At 35.2% G+C, this 18,948-nt stretch overlaps 1 protein-coding gene across 1 annotated transcript in view; it reads right to left on the bottom strand.

The window, feature by feature from the left end:
• GNAT3 (G protein subunit alpha transducin 3) overlaps positions 1–18,948 on the bottom strand; it is a 54,569-nt gene that overhangs the window by 21,618 nt on the left and 14,003 nt on the right. Inside the window, exons 2-3 of the mRNA XM_077864519.1 lie at positions 8,770–8,812; positions 5,802–5,943 (exon numbers count right to left, since the gene is read on the bottom strand). Coding sequence (XP_077720645.1) covers positions 5,802–5,943; positions 8,770–8,812 — 185 coding nt within the window. The remainder of the gene's footprint in view (positions 1–5,801; positions 5,944–8,769; positions 8,813–18,948) is intronic.

The following is an 18,948-nucleotide window of genomic DNA, read 5'->3' as shown; positions in this document are numbered from 1 at the left end:
ATGGGGGCAGCCCAGGTGGCTCAGCAGTTTAGTGCCACCTTCAGCCCAGGGCGTGATTCTGGAGACCCGGGATCGAGTCCCACGTCGGGCTCCCTGCGTGGAACCTGCTTCTTCCCCTGCCTGTGTCTCTGCCTCTCTCTCTCTCTCTCTCTCTCTCTGTCTCTCATGAATAAATAATCTTTTTAAAAATAGTAATAATGATGTATTTCACCATTTTTTCACCATTTTATTAAAAATCTGTTATTTTCATTAAAAATGAAAGGTATGTCTCTTATTGTCAAAGAAAGGCTCTGTTATGACAAAACCTTATTGCATCTGCCTTCACATTCAAATGTTATTGCTAACCCAAACAGATCAGATGACTATCAAGCCAGAAATTGTAAATGGCCGAAAACTTAGAACTGACCCCATTTTAATATATTGGCACAGCATAAATTTTTAAGTCCTTCTTTCCAATAAGTTGGATATGAGCGAGCACTACAAATCCAGTGAAATATGACCCAGCCAGTTTAGCTGGCATCATCCCATTTGCCTCTTTGCACTGTTAAGGTGCCATTTAGGACAAAGGATGCAATGAAATAGCTGCTCAAACTAGTTTTTCCCTAAAGGGACAAACTGACATGCTTTATTAGTATACCTTTACAAACCAAACTAATTTCTAATGAACTCTTTCATTAAAAAAATTATCCAATTTCAATCTACACTTTATTTGAGTAGTAACCATGAAAATAGTTTCATATTGAACATGTAAATGTCAGTCCTACTACTTCTCCCCCCCCCCGCCCCAGGGCAGGCCAGCCTATCAGTTTGGTTTTTGTCTTTAAGACCTTTTATTTTTTAGCTTATTGCTTTCATTGGTAGAGCCAGTGGCTGGGATTTTCAAACTAGGCTGTGCATTATAAGCATGTGGGGTTCTACTACAATTATTAAAAGGCTGGCATGGTAATTTAAAGAATCTAAATTCATGTGTTTCAGGAATTGGGCCCCAAATCACATTTGAATTTTTTAAATATATAATACCAAAATTAACCAGTAATATGAAAAGTTGTTCTACATAAACAGCCAAAGTGATGGAAAACTGAACTCCTACTGATAATCTTACTCCCATATTTTAAAAACTCCGGTAGTTTCCCATCATACTCAAAACCCAAATCCCATGCCATGGCTCACAAGGTTCTACATATTTTAATCCATGTATTCCTTTTCACCTTTCCTTCTCATTCCTTCCCCATTTTTCCCTCCCCTCACAATTTGTCTCTCTTTCCTCAAGATGCACAGACTTCTTATTGTTCCTTAAACTCACCAAACCCCCATTTGAGAGCATTTGAATGACTCTTACTCCAAGTCTTCCCTGTGGCTCATTTCCTACTTCATTTAGCTTCTTCTAAAATATCACCCCTCAAGAATGCCTTCCAGGGCCATCCTTTGTTCCACTCTTTCCTTACTTTATAGCCTCCTGCCCTCCTTGATTTTTCCTCATAGCACTTATTTCTACCCATATAGTGCATTTTTTTTATTTTGTATTTTTTATATTAGACTATAAGCACATGCAGGTGACAGGTTTTTGTTGTTGTTCTGTTCATTTCTACATCCTCAAGACTGGTAGCAGAATCTAACATATAGTATATGTCCCAGAAATACTGTAGAACAAATGAATCAATAAAATGAATTTGGCGTATTAGCTCAGACCTCACTTTCTTGAGAAACTTAAAAGATTCTCCAATAATTTCCTACATTTTTCAAATAGCTCCAAAGAGGTTTGAGTGGCATCCTGAAGAAATGTTATTTCCTTGTGACATATTTGGAAAAGCTTGGGAATTACGATGATTCTGAAATTGTTCATTCTATCAAGGTTGTGTAGCTCTGGAACAATGTTGCATAGAAACCGAAATATATATTCTCTACTAGTTTCCCAGACTTCCTCACCAGTATTAGGTGATGATCCTAGAACATTGTGGAACTCATTCTAAACCCTTGGTCGTATTTTCAAAGATTGCAGGAAAAAATATATCAAGGAAGGGAGACATATGACAACCTTGTAATCTTGGGAAATGTCAGGTTAAGAAATGCCAGGTTTTTGTCTCTACAAGACTGTCAGAGCCTTTGAGTACTGCCATTTGCCAATTTCCAATAAGTTGTTATATGTATTCAAACTTGATTGATCATAGAACTTTTATCCTAAAACATCTCGTGAAACAGCGTTCATTGGTTCATATTAGAGGCTTCACTTTGTAAAACGCCATCCCAAGGATGGTCACAACACCCGAATCATGTGATAAAGTTACAACATGTTGGTCTAGTGGTTGTTTGAGATGCTCTAAGATAGAATAGAATAATATTCAGAGAGGATAAGTTGGAATTTACTAAATGCCTGTATTGTATTCCCCTCTAGTTTTCCACTTCCCCCCTTTATATGTTCTATATTTAGGAAATTAGTCTGCCAAGTATTAAACCAAAGCAAGAAGAAGCCCTCCTTAGCTGCCTTCACCTTCAGCTACAGATCTTATTTCTCTCCTACTCCTCACCAATAGGTGCTAACAATGTTTTTAAACCCTGTTCACATATTTTCTTCTCACTTCTCAGCATACTTCATTGGATTCTGCATCCACAACTCTTCCTTTTGTCGTTGTTGTTTTTTTTTTAATTTTCTTTTCACAACTCTTCTAAAGCCTGTCTCATGATATTCCCCAGTGTTCTCTATATTATTAAATCCAATAGACTTTAAATATACTTCTTTCCTGACTTCTCAAGACCTTTCAGCTTAGATAATTTCCCTTTGGAAACTTTGTATTGAATTCTGTGATTCCACATAAATTTGGTTTTCCTCTTACTAGTCTATCATCTCCAAACTTCCCTCTTCCTCCCAAATGACCAGAATATGTTACTTTTTCAACACGAGCACCTAACTTGCTACTCTTCTTTATGCCCTCATCTTTTCTTTTGAAGCAGTTGACCTCTTCCATCCCATCTGTTTCTGTAATATAAATTATACACCATAGTGTAATGCCAATACTACTGAGGTTTAGATCTCTCATCAGATTATCTTGTTTGAATTTGAAAGGCACATTTTCAACCACTTACACATGTGGGTATGTTATAGAACTTACAAACTCAACATTTCCTAAGACATACTAGTTCTGCCCCCATTTTCACTGGTGATAGTATTTCCTTTCTCAGTAATTCTTTTCATAAGTGAGGATTTGGTTTCCCAACCAGCTGTGCTGCACTTCTGAAATAGGTGATGCTTTGTAATTAATTACTTGTTCAGCATCAGACTTCTTTCTCTTAAGGGCAGATACTGTTTCTATTTTATTTACTGCTGATTTCTCAGTGTCCAAGCAAGTGTCTGCCATATAAATAATAGTTTGATGAAATATAATTTATTCAAATGATGTTAGATGTATAGACTTTAATACATAAATTTAATGAGCTTGCATTCAGAGTGCTATTGGAAAATATATATACTCAATATTTCCTAGGCTCTTATTGTACTTTGTTTTTAAGTGGATTTCCTATATTTCTGTTCAATTCTGTAATAGTCCTTGAAACTCGGTGAAAAAAGCACTAACGTTTTGTGGATGTAGAAACCCAAATGTAGAGAGATTAAGTAACATCAAAATTTACAGAACAGGTAACCAATAAAGCTTATGGAAATTTTCCTTTAGGACTCTTCCTCTCTGAATGTTGATAAAACAAAGGGTAATGTAAAAAAATATATATTGTATAAATAGCTAAATTGAAAGCTATAGTACAGCTGAACTCTGAAAGCCACACACACATGGGTAAGATGTTTAGCAATTCATCTGTTTAAACCATGTAAACCAGGTATAAAGTATATTAATCTTAAAATCAAGTACTAAAGAAGATCACTGAAACTATTATAGTTTTCAACAACTGAAATCAAAATTTGAATTATGCAGTACCTGCCAACTGTGATGTTTAACACTTGAGGGCATAGGTCCTCCTGAGACGTCATATCAATCGTTCAGTATTGCATGAATTACACTGTTGCTACCATTTAATGTACAGTTTGAATAACTTGCATTTATTTTAATTTTCAGTCAACATAATGGCAGCAATCTACAGAGTCTATATTATTTTCACTTTGCCTGCATGCAGATCATTAAGATGTTAACCAGTTAAGGATTAACAATCATTCCTGATCATTAAATATTTTTACAAAAATTCTTGCATAGGGAAAAGCACTCTAATGGAAGCCAGTAGAAGCGGGTTTTGACTAAAGCACTAGCTATGCAATGCAGGCCACATTGCTAATCGTCTTTGATGTTTATTTTCCACACCTTTATTCTATTTTATTTTTTAAAAGATTTTATTTATTTATTCATGGGAGACTCACAGAGAGAAGCAGAGACACAGGCAGAGGAAGGAGCAGGCTCCATGCAGGGAGCCCGATGTGGGATTTGCTCCCAGGACCCCAGGATCACACCCTGAGTCACCTAGGCCTCCCTATTTTCCACACCTTAAAATATGGGGTTTATACCTGGTGGTTTCTGAAGAGCCAATTTAAAATCTCAGAGCCTTAGGAACAGCCAGGGTCAGAGTGATAACCAACTACCCTTAAGTAAAAAGGGGAATCACTAAGTCATGGAATGGTAAAGAATGCCGTGAGAGGGAAACTGTAATCTAAAAAAGTAGGTGACTTACTGGAGCCACGTTTGAGGAAAGGTAAAATTGGAAGGAGATCCTCATGGAACTCCTGACTCTGCTTATAAACGATCTGCCCTAAGGACATAGAATTTCTGTGTTCTTTGTTGGAAAATGACGGATGAGGATTGACCATTTCCTTTAAAATGAACAGCTTGAAAGAGGTATTTTTCTTTTCATCCTAATGGCTTCCAATGGTAATGTACATAGTCTAATCTCAAACTCCTGGAGGGGTAGGAAGAGACAAGTACACATATCACATTCTTCTCTAAACATGCTGTTCCTCTTTTTTTTATTGTTAGTGTAACAAGGTATCTAGGAGTTATATTGGGAGCAGTTCAGTTGATGTCATCTGGAGGCAACCAGCTGCTCCACGACAGAACAAATGGAAATGAGTATTTTCCTGTTGATTGTACACCATTACTCCTTTTTGGGGTGTGGTTAACTATTGTTCTTTGGAGAATACTAAATGCTTCATTTGTCAACTAAAATAGTTCTATATGTTTGCACATAAACTCTTTTAAACTAAGTGGGTTTTTAATGTGTTTTAACATAAAATATATTACAAAATATAAAATAGGATGAAACTGTTTAGATATACCTTATAAACATAACTGACTAGTTGAGTATATTATACAAACATCTTACTTAATCACACAATTTCGAGTTGTTTTAAAAAATTAACATAAAAGAATCATTTCGTTGCCCCACATTGTCTTTGTAGTTATTGTTGAGCAATAATGATAATTATGTTATAAATATAACTATAATGTTTACTCCATGAATGACTCATAATTAAACTAAGAAAATAAGTGTAGATTTATTGCAGTTTGAGTTAATGGAATGAACTCTTATATTTAGTAAATGTTATCAATCTTTTTCTCTAATACAACATATTATTTGATACTAGGTTCGATTCCTAGAAAAATAGTTAATGCTAAATAAGATAATAGTACACACTCTAAAAGCTTCATTTAAAGAGAAAAAGGAATCTTACATGAAACAGAATTAAAATTCCCAAAATTCATATTTTATACTTTTAAATTTTTGTTAGATTAGTCCTACAAATTTAGTTCTATTGTTTTATGGCTGAAACTCCATTGTAGGACTACAACTGTCATTATTCGCATACTTACTGCACTTCTGGGATTTACATAATCAATCCCAAGGGTAGTCATGGCTTTCACAATAGCTAGAATGGATTGCAATGTATTACTGTAAATAACTGCTTTGAACTCCATGCATTCTTGCTCACTGTAACCATTCTTATGGATGATCCTATAATTTAAACATGAAAAGCTTTTGTGAGTTGAGCAATTGTTTTTTTTATAATATTAAAACATCAATAATAATTTGCTGAAATAAAATTACAGTATGTATTTGCTACAAAAAATATTGTCCATATGTCTATGTTAAATCTGAACAATTTTATGCCTTTGAATTTTTATTATCTTCATTGGGATTTAATACAGTATTTTCTTTCTGAGCTCCTTGTGCTAAATATAAAAAAGGACTTTGAATTTACCCTAGATAAACCAGTATTTAAAAATGAGTAAATCATGAGAACCTTACTTAGAAAGCTTACTTGTTTTCAAAAGAAAAGTTTCCAGATTCCCCGCACAAAGATACATACAGAGTTCTGAAATGTCTTTATAACGTGATTTCTAGAGGAAGCAAAGCAATTTAGCAGAACATTCATTTCTTTTCCTATCACTTAAGACACACTGGAAAATAGGAGTGCCGGCTTTCTATATATAGCATTAACAAAGGCATTTTTTTTAATGTAGGCAATTACCTGCTGTTAAATCCCTTGTCAGTTTTCCATCTGTGTACGTGCCACTAGTTCTCAAAGTATAAATGCTCGACATTTTATTTGACTGAACTCATCTTTTCCTTCCACTTGATAGGAACACAAACTTTTACTTATAGTTTTGGAGTAATAGATTAAAATAGATTTACTTTCAAAAGCTAAAATCTCTGCATATGCTGATTACTTTTTTACATCTGTCATATAGTATGTTCTTGCTCCTTTCTGTTGTTAGTTGTTGTTTTTGAAGTGCTACAGGTACATTGGGTATCATTTTGGATGTCATATTCTGAAGCAGTTGTGTTTTATCTATACAGAGACGCTTTATCATAAGTGGAAAAAGAATAGAAGTGCCCTGCAAGATACTAAAACTTTGAAATACAAGAATTTCTGCAGTGAGAAGAGTTGAAGCAGCCTCTGTATCCAATATTTATTGTTTTTGGTATTTAATTACCAGTAATTACAGTATCTCTATTTTAAACATGGCATGTTTATCTTGCTGTATTAAACAAGTAACTTCAATAAATAAATAGATAATTAGAGATTGTAGAAAAATAAAGTAAAATGTCTTTGTGGATAGATCAAGAATAAGTTCATTAAAAAAATCTCAGTCCTTTCTCAAAAACTGAAACTGGGAAATTATTTTAATTTCATTAAAATGGCAAGTACAACTAAACTTGGGGGCATTTAGGGTTTCTTTCTGGAACAAATTCTGATTTCTATCTTTTCATCATAGGATAAGGAAACATCACAAAGCAAAATGACAAAATGGTGTTTAATTTACTTTTAAAAAAATCCAGCTGTAGTGAGACTTTAAGCAGCATTGTTTGTCTAGGGACTGCATAAATACATTTCAGTGAGATAGAGCTTTCTACTTGCAAGTTGATTCCTAAATCTGTTTAAATTAATGGGCTTTTACTGGGCTTTTTCTGTAACATACTGAATTATGTGTGAAAAGAATGAGTGAATTATACTTTCTCTCCTCCCCAAGAACTTATAGACTGGATCTCCACTGTAGCCCCTAGAAGTTATACAGTAGCCACTAGACGTTAATTAAAATTAAATTCCTCATTTACCCCAGCCACATTTCAAATGCTTAATGGCCACATACGACTAGGAGCTGCTGTCTTAGAGAGTGCAGATAGAGAATCTTTCTGTCATCACAAAATATTCTATTAATACCAGAAAGGAAGAACATAAAATCAATTTTTGTGCATTGTGATAGTACATAGCAACCATGTCTGCATGTGATGCAATAAAGTAGAGAAGAAAAAGTGGTAAACTTTATTGGGAATATGTGTAAGGGGTCACAGGAGACTGCCTGGGAGCAGTGATGATCAGCTGAGTTTTCAAGGAGAAGTAGTTACTTCCAGATAGTGAAAACGAAGAACATTCTAGGCAGAAGGATCAGTATGACCAAGTAGATGATTACAATTGTCAAGTTTTGGTGTGTGCCAAGCACTGTTTTAAGTGCTTCATATGTCTTCTCCTTTCTTGCACTAAGTCCTTTAAAGGAGGTAAGATTCTTGCCTACATTTTACAGGAAAATAATTGAGGCATAGGTAAAAGCAGGAAGCCCCCCAACTCATTCAGTTAGTACGTGGTACAGTTGGGCAAGGAACGCAGTCTGATTGGGGAGCCTGCGACCTTAGCCACCTAGCTGTACTGACTTGGGTAGTTCACAGAACTGTGTGAGTTCAGCATTTCTGGTGTAGAAGCAGGAAGGGGGATGTCGTGGGATGTTAGGAGGAAGAGAGCTTAAGAGCTGGATTCTGAAGTGTCTTCTGTATCCTTCAAGGAGCTTGTACTTAATAGTTCATGAAGAGTACAATTCAGGAAAGAGATACAATTTTCTTTTTAAGAAAACTGATTGATGTTGGTGTGGTTACTGTGGTGAAAGAAAAAAGAAGGAAGAAGAAAGTGCTTTGCAGGTTAAAAATATTGTTTCCTCCTAAATTCAAATGGATCATTGATTGACATATTTTGAAATGTTTATGGCTTGTGCCCACATTACCAAAACCCTAAATTATACCCAGATTAATATATTTAAAATATGACTGCTTTTAGTATTCATCTTGTCGAGAAGCAGAGTTTAAGAGAGTGGAGATTGCAATATTACACACCAGTTGTGCTCTTTGTTAAAGGAGGGAGGGATACTTGCACAGGAATTGTGCCAGCTCTGCCACTACTTGGATGCACAGATTATCAATCAAATTTTCCATAAGCATTTATTTTCGGACTGCTCAAGTACACGGATAGACCTCAAATATCAAACATTTTAAATAGTCTATACCTACTTCATTTGTTTAACGATTGTGCTTTTTCCAGATTCCCCTGCACCTGCAACAGAAAGATGGGACTGTTATAAATTGCTAAATTCATATAGATAATAAAACCTTGATTATCACTTTATTGAGGGTAAATCTTGAACAGAGAGCTCTCCTATATAAAGAAGGAAAATAATCTCTGTCAAGTCTTGAAAGATATTAGCTGCCTACTTTCTAGGATACCCGAAGAAAATAAAACCCCTGTATATTGATGTTAAATCCAGATATAGGTCTGACTTCAAGGTAAAGGGTATCTTCTAAAACAAGAAATGTACACTCTCAGGAAAAAAATATATTACTGCATTTGAACATAATTTGGAAAGCTCGTGTCTCCTGGGTTTGCACCCCAAGGAAAGTAGTCCCAACTTTACAGTCTCTAGGTAGCTCTAAGTCTCCCAGAATGTTTCCTCATGTATCCTATTAGATTAAATAGCAATAAAAAAGGAACACTAGAAAGTTGTCTTTTATTCCCAGAGCGTTTTGAAGCCTATTCCAATTGAAGAATAGACTCTTGTCTTTAATACTGTGTTTACCTTGGTACACAATGTTTTTTCTTCTGTTTATATAAAGGGAAATTAATAAGATAAACAACACTAAACAAACCTAAAGAGGCTGCAGATAACAATGACCGGTGAGCATCTGAAAATGGATTACACATTCCAGAGGGAGGAGCATGGGGGGGGAGGGTGATAATACCATAGAGAACCAGTTGCATTTACCTCGAGCATTTATTTTAGTTGATATACAATATACAACTTAATTTTGGTATGTTTGGCAAACATTGTATACAGAGGTACAAAATTCACATGATTTATAAAATATAAAAGATGAAACTGATGAAAAAAATCCATTTCCAGCTATGTCGCAAGGCCTTTTGAGCATATTTCTTGAGTCTCCTGTGCCATTAATGAGTGTTTACTTGTGAAAAGAAACCCAAGAAGTACTGAATTGAAGTGACTTGGGTTTGAGGGTTTGGTTCTGTCCCCATGTGTGCACGCCTGTGAGCTTTGTGATCTCTTTGGTAAGTTCTTAAGGCCTTACCTATAAACCAAGAATATTTACTTCACAAGATTATTGAAGACTATAATGCCATAATAAGCACAAACTTATTTGCTAGCTACCATGCAAGATAAAATATAAAGCAATGTACTTAAGAATCCACGTATGTCAGAAACTCTGCGGTACTTTGTAAAGAGAACAGTGTAAAGAAACCCTACATGTATTAAATAAATGATGTTGAATCAACTGGCTGTTCATGTGGAAAGACAGCATTGACTTTTACATGACAATAATCCAAAAATTATTTTGAATTGATTCATAAACATGTATCTGTTTGTGTGTGTACTAAAGCTATACAAGTTCTAGAGCAATACATAGATTAAAAATCTTTGCAAGCTAGAAGTAGCCAAAATGTTCTTAGGTAACACAAAAACAAACAAACAAAACAACAAAGACTTAAAAATTGATAAATTGGACTTGCTCAATATTAAAAATGTTTGCTTTCCAAAAGACACTGTCAAGCAAATGAAATGACAAGCTACTGACTAGGAGGGAACCTTCACAGCAAGTCTGTCAGGCAAAGGGCAGGTACGTAGATTTATAAAAACTATTGTAAGTTATAATGAGAAGACATATATATCCAATAAAATTAGGCACAAAATTTGAACTGATGTTTTTTAAAACAAGATATTTGTGACCAATAATCTTGTAAAAAGATGCTCCATGTTAGTAATCAAGAATGGCACCCTAGAGAGATAGCATTCCATATCCAGTAAAATTGGCTACAATTAAAAGATTCACAATACCATGTATTGACAAGGATGTGGAGCAATTGGGAGACTCTAATTTGCTGGTAGAAAAGAACAAAGTATATCCACTCCGGAAAACAATTGGCGGCTCCTGATATGTTGAGTATAAACCTATCATATGATCCACTCATTACCCTCTTAGGCATTTACTCCAAATAAAAGAAAATGTACATCCTCACAAGGATTTGCACGTGAATGTTCATATTTGATGAACTTTATTTGATAGCCCCAGAGCAGTAATACCCAACTGCCCATTAACAGGGACAATAAACAAAACGTAGCATCTCTTAATGAAATCCTACAAGCACTAAAAAGGAATACACTCATGACTCATGCAACAACACTAATAAACTTAAAATAACGATGCTGCATGAAGGAAGCAAGGCGCAAAAGAGTGTATTGATCCCATATATTCCATAGTATATTTGTTTCATTATATAACTCTAGAAAGTACAAACCAGGGCACCTGGGTGGCTCAGTTGGTTAAGTATCTGGCTTTGGCTCAGGTCATATTCCAGGGTCCTGGGACTAAGTCCCACATCAGGCTCCCCACTCAGCAGGGAGTCTGCTTCTCTGCCCTTCTCCCCCGCTCGTGATCTTTCTCTCTCTCTCTCTCAAATAGATAAATACAATTTTAAAAACATAAAAAAAGTACAAACCAAGCGCAGTGACAGAATGCAGATCCGTTCTTCCTACTCACGGGAGAGGAGAAAGGCAAGGATTGCAGAGGCACAGGAGGAAACTCTGAGCGTGACAAAAGCGTTCAGTATCTTTAGACATGGTAAAAACGATTTCATGGGTGTGTACATCTATCAAAACTCACTAAATTGTACTCTTTCAGGATCTGCAATTTATTATATGTAGATTTTTATCAATAATCTTGTTTAAAAAACATACATCCTCAGCAACTTAAAAATGATTGTACCGTAGGTCATTATCAGGAAGACTACAGAGAATAAAACACCTATGATTTTTAAGGTCCAATATTCTCATAATATCTTAATATATGTGTGTTTTATAAAGTAGGATATTACATACTTATATGTAATATGTAATATTTATGTATTTTGAACAGTAGGATAAATGCAATGGGACTCAGGAGTATTCATATGAGTGTTTATTAAAATGATGATGGCCCGCCTGGGTGGCTCAGTGGTTGAGCATCTGCCTTCGGCCCAGGGCATGATCCTGGGGTCCCGGGATCGAGACCCACGTTGGGCTCCCTGCATGGAGCCTGCTTCTTCCTCTGCCTGTGTCTCTGCCTCTCTCGCTCTCTCTATGTGTCTCTCATGAATAAGTAAATAAAATCTTTAAAAAACAAATGATGACTAGTGTAAGGATGGCTGCCATATGAGGAGTCTAAAATGGATATATCTCTTGAGAGTGAAAATGATGGGAGAATTTGGTTAAAATTACTGCAGCATGTAGGGCATACTGTATAGAGTATAAAATATATAAAGACATATTTTTTAGTGTATTTATCTATGAATCCTAGACATACGAAGCGGGAGGTGAGGAAGGAGCAAATTTAGGCAGCCACTAGAACTTGGAATGTTCTGATTTTACAGATGGGAGAAAAGCAGAGAGTCACCAAGAATTGGCAAAGCCTGATAATACAAATTTCGTAAAACTTTTAGATAAAATCACCAATAAATCTTGAAAGCATTGGGGAATATTCAGTATTTTGTAATTGATATGATCATATTTTTTTTATAATTATCCTCAGTTTACAACTAACTCTTATCCAAGGAAATATGACATTAAAATAAGATAATGACCAAAGATCTGAACTAAAATACCAATGAGTAGATTTGTTAGTTTTCTCATCCTAATTTCTGTATCTTTAAGAGAAGCAAGAGGCTTGATATACTACTGGTAGCTCCAAAAATTGGGTCACGGGACACATACGAAGTCTCAGTGCGCCTGTTAATTTTGGACAGGTTTCAAAGTAGCACAGCTAAGGCAGTTTCAAAATTTCCCAGGAAAAATCCAAACTCAGGATTTGGATTTTATTATGCTACTAAACGTCTATCCCTTACCAGCATGGCAGTCAACTGCTTTGTTTTACCTGTTTTTATGTAAACAAAACTAATAGGACTTTTGATAACTCTGAATCTCAGAATTTTATTTAAACTTATAGCAAAATATATATTGAATTGGAGGACCTTGACTTGCCTGGTTAGATTTTTAACTCCACTGTCAGCTACTTTATTCTAATTTCCCTACTTGACTTTTTCCTAGCACCATATTCTACAAATTGACAAATTCCTCACATGCCATTTTAATTTTTTTTTTTTGTCTGTCCTTCCAACACTGTGAGGTACACTGCACAAGGGCAAGGGTCTCTGTTTTGTCCACTGATGAATCTAAAACACCTAGAAGAGTGTCTAATCCTAGAATTCCAATGAAATAAATGAATTCTTTAAGTTCATACTTAAAAAATAAAATTTTGCCCTTTGTATTGGATATTACACTTTTTATCTTGAAAACTTTCTGCCTGATTGGCACTATTTTCTTCAGCTGTGATAAACAAATATATCTACACCTAAATTTAATCCTACTTCACAGCAAATAGGTATTGTCTCAAGCTTATCAAAATATATCTAGTTCCTACAGTTATCTGAAACAGCGGGCCACCTCATAGCAAGGATATCAGAGTGGTAAAGCTACGGAAAATGAGATTTCATTGCCTGGTGAGGATGTATGGATTCTTCATCCTGAGGACCCAACAGCAGACTTCTCTTCATGCCTTTATACTAGTGTGGTCTACACCGCACAGCATAAAATTTGACAAATGCAAAATCAACCACAGCAATTTGCTAATCTTTCTTTATAGACTTGTAACCAAACATGAACTGACAGTTGGCGCAAAACCATCCCAATTAATAGAGACTGCTATGTCCAAGGGTAAAACTTTTGAGGATAAAATAAAAATCTAAAATATCACCTCACCTATTTTCAGAAGACAAGTGGCTGTATTATTTTGCATGACTAAGCATGCTTGTTTGCAAGAGTAGTAAGAGCAAATCAACGAGCTCTGTATAATATTTTGGTTTGCTGGCTTCAGAAAATTGGCTATTTTGCTCCAGGTTGTGCCTCATTTTAGGGGAAAAAAGTTACTAGCAATATTATAAAACTGTTCTTGGTAATATTGTTTTAAACTCTCTACAGTAGATGTGGACATTAGAAATTATAGCTTCATCCTATTTGGGTGACAGATTTGGAGAATATCTCGCTTCTCCAAATTTATATGTATATGTATATTCATAATTTTGCTATATGGAAAATTGTAGAATCATAAGGATGTGGGAGGACAGCCAATGGGCTCAATAGGAACCCCACTGCTTGTTCATGCGGATGTATTTAGTGTTATATTTTGATCAATCAGAATGGAAGTATTGGGTGTGTGGGGGGGAACTTTGGTGAAAATCTGAGACTGAGAAAAGGAACTCATCCTGACTATTATATTTAATTGGTAATTATACTGATAACACTAAGATCGGGCAAGTTGCCAAATTATTTCTGAGTCTAGAGGGTATCTTATAAAATGATTATAGGTTAGCTGATCATTCATGACCTTTCTTGGGTAAGCAGAATACTGTAATGTTTACAAAATAGTATGTTTTAGAAACTACATATGAAATATGAATATTTTCCTTGGAAGACTTTAGAGAAGCTATCTGGATCATTCTTTGCTCTTTGTATGACTTTAGTCTTCTATATGAAGGTCCAGTATAGTCCGCTATAGTGTTAACAGGAAAACTCTTGAAGAAAAGTCAATCTCTCCAAAATCCTATTCATTATTTGAAACTCTATTAGAAAGTTATATCAGAAGTAAATTAGCAAGTCCCATTCTCACAATGATTCTAGGTCATAGTTCACAATAACCATTCCATTCTTGTACAATGAGATCATGTTACAGAGTCAAATATAGACATCAAAACAGCATGTTCACATAGGCTGAGGGTGTCCTGAAATAATCTCTTCCTTCCAAACCGGTCATCACTAAAATTATTTTCTGGGTCAAGGGGTACTAAAGGAATTTCATTTATTGGAAGTGGATAATGTTTCAAATAATTAAATATTCAGGTTGGTGCTTCCTATTTTAATACTCAAATTATTCCTAAGAATTAAATATTTTATTTCACATTTTTATTTACAAATATTAAAGACATTTCTAAAGCTACTTGACATTTATGGTTGTAACTGAACTTCAACTGGACACACTCCCAGGCTTGATTATTCATTTGCTAAGAGGCAAAGTGAGAATAAACACTTATCCTGCATAAGATTGTTTTGTAGGTGGTTTTAAAAATCACATAATTGTACAGTAGAATACAAACTCAGAAATCAACCAACTATGCATATCTCTTCATTCTATGCATGAGAAAAATGGGTCTAGGAGAAATTGTGATACTCACCTAAAGTCCCACATCTACCTCAAAACAGAGAAACTATGTCTTCTGACACCCATATTAATGCTGTAAGTTTGATTTATTAAAAAAAAGTCCTTATGATGTCAATATCAAAATTATTTCATCACATAAATTATTTAATTCCTTCATTACAAATTAATATGAAGGCAGTGTACTTGCCATAGATATCGGTGTGCAGTGTCTGCCTGCCATCCATTTATAGACTGTAGGCATGGAAGGTTTTTAGGGTAGCCCTTTTGAACCAACTTAATTTTATTGCACTGACTATTCCTCTTTCTTACAGAGCAGTGACAAAATTATCTGTCTCTTCCTCATGACAACCCTTCAAATCTGCTAGACCGACGGTAGGAAAACGTGATAGGCATACTCACATTTTGGAATTAAACAAATGTGGGCTTGCAATTATTTTTGACTTTGGATATCTTGGTCAAATTTAATCAGAGAGTCTGTTTCTTCTTTTATAAAATGGGGCTATTAATATCTACCGCTTAGGGTTGGGCAGGTTAAATTACAGATAGAAATCCCCAGGACATACTTTAACTTATGGTGAGTTCTCGGCATTTTCTCTTAATTGAAGCATGCTCTATCTCTTTTCTAAGAGAATTTGCAAGTTTAATATGTTCTGGTCCTTCAATCCCTTCTTGTGGAACAAGATATTTAAACCCCTTACACTCGACACTGGACTCCACGTGAAAGCCAGTGTCCTGAAACAATGGTACTGAAAATTGTGCCATACATATCAGGAGATTTATCAACAATACTGACATTCTGATGTAGTAGGATAGGAATGCAACCTAGGCTGGCCTTGCTCTTGGTACTTGTTTTTAAATAGAACACTTAATGCAGACCATGATTCATTTGCCACTGCCATTGTCTTCCTCCTCCTCTTCTTCTTTTTCTTCTTCCTTCTTTCTCTTTTCTTCTTCAATTTTATCATATCCTCTACCTATATTGAGTTTGGAATATTTAAAAATTTTCTACTTTGATTCCACATCACCTCTTAGCAAACAGATTATTTCACATACTATGCGTGTATAATCTTTTTTTAAACCTCGGCTGAAGATCTCTGTTTAAATTCCATTTTGTTGGGGCACCTGGGGGGCTCAGTGGTTGTCTGCCTTTGGCTCAGATTGTGATCCCGTGGTCCCAATATCGAGTCCCCCATCCGGCTCCCCACAGGGAGCCTGCTTCTCCCTCTGCCTATGTCTCTGTCTCTCTCTCTGTGTCTCATGAATAAATAAATAAAATCTTTTTAAAAAAAGTAAATTCCATTTTGTTTATTTGGATCAATCATTTCTGATGGTTAAAGTCAGTCAGAACTTTGACTTTGTTTGTCACTATATGTTGCCAAACTCTGAATCTTATTTGAGTATGAAATGGTGCCTATCCACTTTCACCCAAACACCTGGTAAGAGCATTGAATAGGAAAGGGTGAGGGGCAGGAAACTGGGTCAAGTCCCTGAATCATCATTAGCCCTTGTTCACTGTTTGTGGTCAACAATGTAGTCAACTGGCTTACAGTATGAACTATGACAACCCCTGAACGTTATTGTACATATTGCTTATCTGGTTAGGGGAACTGCCTTTATAGCTTGTTTGATAAGAGTTTTATCAGATATGGATGAAAGAAATTTATTATTTGCTTTTGGTTACTTCAAACATAACTATAACGATTTTTCTCCTTTAATGTGGTAATGTAGTAATGTAGTGAATGATATTAATATTCCAGTGCTATTTTAACCATGCATTTTTAGGATAACTGCCCCTAAAAGAAGATACACTTGATATACTTTCTTCTTCTTCTTCTTCTTCTTCTTCTTCTTCTTCTTCTTCTTCTTCTTCTTCTTCTTCTTCGTCTTCATCTTTGTCTTCTTCTTCAACATTTTGTACATTCTTAGAATCAGCTTGCTAATAATACTGGTTTTGGTCTTTGCATTTATGTTTCTGTTGAGGGAGATTGCTGTGTCACCACCTGTTAAATTTTTTTTTAAGATTTAATTTATTTACTCATGAGAGACATAGAGACACAGGCAGAGACACAGGCAGAGAGAGAAGCAGGCTCCATACAGGAAGCTTAATGTGGGACTCGATCCTGGGACTCCAGGATCACGCCCTGGGCTGAAGGCAGGCATTCAACCGCTGAGCCACCAGGCTTCCCTACCATCTGTTAAATTTTGTTGTCAAGGTTATCAAATAATGTATTTGTATCAAAGTATGTATTTCTTGGGATATCTGGGCAGCTCAGTGGTTGAGTGTGGTCTGCCTTCAGCTCAGGATGTGATCCCGGGGTCCTGGGATTGAGTCCCACATCAGGTTCCTCACGGGCAGCCTGTTTCTCCCTCTGCCTGTGTCTCTGCCTCTCTCTCTGTGTGTCTTTCATGAATAAATAAAGTCTTAAAAAATATATATTTCTTTGTGAGATTTGTAAATGATTTGTTCATGAGATTATTGGTAGAATTTACTTGTAAAGTCATACTGAATTTGTATTTTATTTTTTTGTAGTTAAATTTATATATTTTTTGCCAGATAATAAACAATATCTCAGTGTACACTTATTTTTTCCCAAATATTTTATTCTAATGATCTTAAAACCTGCAAGAGTTTGAGAAAATAGTCCATTGGAAATCTATATTTTAAATTGAAGTATAGTTAACTTACAGATTTATATTAGTTTTAGGCGTACAACATATTGATTCAATAATTCTGTACATTATTAAATTGTATATATTGAATATATAATAAATGCTCACCAAAATAGGTACAAGCACCATCTGTCACCATACAATGTTATTACCATAGTATTGACTATATTCCCCGTGCTGTCCATTTCATCTCTGTGACTTATTTAGTTTATAACTAGAAGTTTGTGAACCTCTTTATCTGTTTCTCCCATCCTACCAACCCACTGCTCCTCTGGCAAACACCAATTCTCTATATTTAAGAGTCTGCTTGGTTTTTGTTCTTTCTTTCTTTCTTTCTTTCTTTCTTTCTTTCTTTCTTTCTTTCTTTCTTTCTTTCTTTCTTTTTTTTTTAGATTTCACATATGAGTGAGATCATATGGTATGGCTTTTCCTCTGTCTGACTTGTTTCACTTAACATGATACTTTTAAGTCCACTCATGGTGCGGATGGCAAGAATTCATTCTTTTTTTATGTTTAATAGATAGTCCATTGTATTTACATCTTTTTTATCCATTATCTATTGATAGACACTTGGGTTGCTTCTGTATATTGCCTATTGTAAATAATGCTGCAATAAATAGAAGGGGGCATATGTCTTTCCAAATTAGTGTTTTCATTTTCTCTGGGTAAACATCCAGTAGTGAAATTACTGGGTCATACAACATTTCTATTTTTATTTTTTGTAGAAACTCTATGCTGTCATCCATAGTGGCTGCATTTACATTACACCAATTTACATTCTCACCAGCAATGCATACTATGTGTGTTCCCTTCCCCACACTCTTGTCAACCCTTGTTATTTCTTGTCTTTTTTGATGCTAGACTTTCTGAGACTTTCTGACTGGTGTGATCTGATAGGTCACCACGGTTTTGATTTGCATTTCCTTGCATCCCATAGTTTTGAGTTGGATCACTAATGATGATTAGTGACATTGAGCATCTTTTAACATGTCTGTTGGCCATCTGTAGGTCTTTGGAAAAAATGTCTATTCAGGTTCTTTGTCCATTTTTTAATTGGATGATTGTGATGATTTAGTGTTGAGTTATATAAGGTCTTCATACATTTTGGATATTAACCCCTTATCAGAGATAACATCTGCAACTATCTTCTCTTATTCACTAGTTCACTAGGTTGCCTTTTTTTTTGTTGATGGCTTCATTTGCCGTGCAAAAAATATATATATATATATGTATTTTTATTATGTATAAATTTATATACATATA

The sequence above is a fragment of the Canis aureus genome, chromosome 21, assembly GCF_053574225.1.
Source record: "Canis aureus isolate CA01 chromosome 21, VMU_Caureus_v.1.0, whole genome shotgun sequence".
Taxonomy (NCBI): domain Eukaryota; kingdom Metazoa; phylum Chordata; class Mammalia; order Carnivora; family Canidae; genus Canis; species Canis aureus.
The sequence above is the reverse complement of the archived record's forward strand: the minus strand, read 5'-3'. Positions and strand labels throughout refer to the sequence as shown.